The following is a 3434-nucleotide window of genomic DNA, read 5'->3' on the forward strand; positions in this document are numbered from 1 at the left end:
AGAAAAAAGAAAAAAAAAGAGGGACCAGCAGTTAGCGTAATGGCTATGTTGCTGGACTCCCACGTAGTCGACTGTGGTTCGCGTCCCAGACCCAGTGGCTTAAAACTCACACCAGGTGCGTGTGCATGCGTGCCCAAGATCCCGAGAGGAAAATGGCGTGGCGTGGCCATCCCCGCTAGGGGGTGATTTCTCTCTGTCTCTCTCTGTCTGTCTGGTGAGCACACGCACCCTATAGCAAAAACCTCTCCCCAAACATCACAAAAGCTCCCTACCAGGCTTTCAGGATTAGCCCTACCCTGCCTCCGGAGTCTCTCCTCTCACAGTCCTCTATGCCTTGGAGCCCTTACTGCAGCCACACATGATCCTTGCAGAATCGCCATTGTACCAGGTTCCCTCATACCTTAGTGCATTTCTTTCATCTATCAGAAACCACCTTTCACCTTCCCTTGCAAAAGCACAGCCACCACAACCAACTTGGATAGCTTCTACTTCCACTCAGATGCCCCTCTTGCCAGGAAACCTTCCTCTGTCCTCCTAGCCTGGGTTAGGTGCACTTTCTCCTTACTTCCATGGATCTGTGGTTGCTTCCCTTCTGACACTGTTTTAATCTGTGGAGATGTACTTTCATGGCTCCTCAATAGACTGATAGCTCTTGGGAAGTTGCACTCATTTTTTGATATTTTGTCCAGTACATCAACAGTCATTTTAGTTTCTATTGAATATCAAATAATATCTTTTCCTCTGTAGGGGACTCTGCTGGATATGGATGGGCTCCAGCGAACACTCAACCAGAACTTAGAGCTCAGATTTCAGTACAGTGAGGATCGTAGCTGGCAGTGGTTTGTTATTTACACCAAACAGGTGAGTCCTCAGAGCACAGCACAGGAAACTTCTGTGCTAAAATGCTGTCTTGTGTGCTGGGATGGACAAAACACATTACCCTAGCCCAACCAGAGGAGGGCACTAAAGTGCGCTGTGCATTACTTTTGGACTGTAATACCTTCTATTTTGCTTGCTGCTTGCTTTATTTTATTTTACTAGTTATCATGGTCTTCATATCAGTTTGAAATGAATTTAGTTACCAAGTAACAGATGGCTCAGCCAACAGCAGCTTAGACCAGGAGTCTTCCTAAAGGGCTAGATGGTAACTGCTTTAGGATTTGAGGTCTGTACCATTGCTGTTGTAACTATTCAACTCTGTTAATAGCACCCACAGACAGTACAAAAACAAATAGGTCTGGTTGTATTCCAATACAACTTTATTTGCAAAGCAGGTGGTAGACTGGATTAGTTTGCTGGCCCCTGGCTTAAACAATATAAGTTCTTATTAGCTCTCTTAGCAAGAATGCCGAAGGTTGGGACCACCAGGTAGTATGGTGGTTAAGGCACTGGACTCCCACATAAATGACTGTGATTTGAGTCCTGGACCTGGTGACTTGAAAAATCACACTGGGCATGTGTGTGTGCATGCCCAAAATTCTGAGAGGAGAATGGAGAAGTGATTCCAGTATGACCATACCCTCTCGGGGGGAGGGTGACTTCTCATTTTCCCTCTCTCTGTCTCTGAGCACACACACCCTATGACAAAAACCTAAAAAGCAAAACAAAAAAAGAAAGAAAGAATGCTGAAGGTAGATGATTGGCATCCATGTGGTTATCTTGGTGTTTCTGAGTGTATAAAAGTTATTTCTTGGGCTACTCCTTGGGCTACTCCATAGCCTGGTTAAGGGAGCTGGATTCCACATGGTAACCACAAAGTGTTAATCCCAGACCTCGCAGGTTGAAAAACATGGCAGGTGCATGTGCATGCATGCCCCAAATCCCAAAATGAAGGAGCGATGGAAGAGATGGGATTGTGGCATGACCATGCCGTGTGAGTTGTGCTTTCTCACTGCTCCCAGCTTCCCTCACCTCTCTCTGGCCAGTGCACATGCCCTTTGGCAAATTCCTTTTAAAAAGTTATCTCTCTTATCTGGAATGCTAAAGTTTTACCCCAGAAACCAATGGAATTTCTTTGATGTCTCATCTGCCAAAACTGAGTTACATAACTGTTCCTAGCTGCAAGGGAGTCTAAGAATAAAGCATCTAGCAGAGACAAACGGAATTCATGACTATCTTAGAGTAAGCATGAATCATTGCCTGGGGCTAGGCACTTTATAATTCCAAAGAAAATCATGGAGTCTTGGGAGAGAAGAAGGGGCAATGGCTGTTGGGTATCTAACTATCCATGACTACCACAGGCTTATAACTAAAACTGGAGCAGAAATTCTAAATTAAAAAAAAAATCTAATTTTGGGGGACCAGCAGATGGCATAGTGGTTACTTTCACATAGTTGACTGCAGTTTAAGTCTCGGATCCGGCAGCTTAAACTCATGCTGGGTGCATGTGTGTGCATGCCCAAAATCTCAAGAGGAAAATGGGGGAGAAGGGATTGTGGCATGGCCATCCCCTCAGGGCCGGGGGATGATTTCTCACTTTCTGTCTCTCTGTCTCTCTCTGTATCTCTGGTGAGTGCAGCACCCTATAGCAAAAATTTCTTTTAAAAAACTAATTTTCTAAATACCCATTGAAAAATTCTTTTTACTGAACTTATTTCAAATTGGAATCAATCCCCAATCATGGTGGCACAGGGATAGCTCACTGCTCTGTGATTCTAAGCTGTGTAGAAGATTGGGGATTTGCTTCCCAGATCAGCCTATACACACTGAAGGAGCACACATGCCTGCTATCCTTGCTTATGAGAAGGCTGTGGGAAGGATCATGTCATAAGACCCTATCGACGGTGATTGTCTTTTTTTCTCTCATTTTCCAGCCTCTCTCTGCCTCCCAATCATGCCTTTTTTTCTCTCTCAAGAAATAAATACCTTTTTAAAAAAAGATTTTTGCCATAGGGCATGTGTGCTTGCCAAAGAGAGACACACAGAGAGTGAGAGATGAGGAAAGTGAGAAATCACCCCTCCCAGGGGGATGGCCATGCTGCAATTCCTTCTCCTCCATTCTCCTCTCAGGTTTGGGGCATGCATACACACATGCCTAGCATGAGTCTCAAGCCACCTGGTCCAGGACTTGAACCATAGTCAACCATATGGGAGTCCAGCACCTTAATCACCATGTCACCTTATTGACCCCCAAATAAATAAACTTGTAAAAGATTAAAATCAAGGTACCAGCAGATGGCATAATGGTTATGTCATGGACTCCCACATAGTTAACTGCAGTTCAAGTCCCGGAGCTGGTGGCTTAAAACTCAGGCCAGGTGCATATGCATGCATGGCCAAAATCCCAAGAGGAGAATGGAGGACAAGAGACTGCAGTGTGACCATCCTCCCTGGGGGATGATTTCTCACTTTCTGTCTCTCTGTCTCTCCTTGTCACTCTGGCAACCACACAGACCCTATAGCAACAATGTCTCTACAAAAAAAAAAAAAAAAAA

General features: G+C 44.8%; 1 protein-coding gene across 1 annotated transcript in view; it reads left to right on the forward strand.

Moving 5' to 3' along the window:
* SNX31 (sorting nexin 31) overlaps nucleotides 1–3434 on the forward strand; it is a 73667-nt gene that overhangs the window by 55147 nt on the left and 15086 nt on the right. The window contains exon 11 of the mRNA XM_027776228.1: nucleotides 748–861. Within this exon, the coding sequence (XP_027632029.1) occupies nucleotides 748–861 (114 nt within the window). The remainder of the gene's footprint in view (nucleotides 1–747; nucleotides 862–3434) is intronic.

Source organism: Tupaia chinensis, unplaced genomic scaffold (genome assembly GCF_000334495.1).
Source record: "Tupaia chinensis unplaced genomic scaffold, TupChi_1.0 Scaffold000646_1, whole genome shotgun sequence".
NCBI lineage: Eukaryota > Metazoa > Chordata > Mammalia > Scandentia > Tupaiidae > Tupaia > Tupaia belangeri.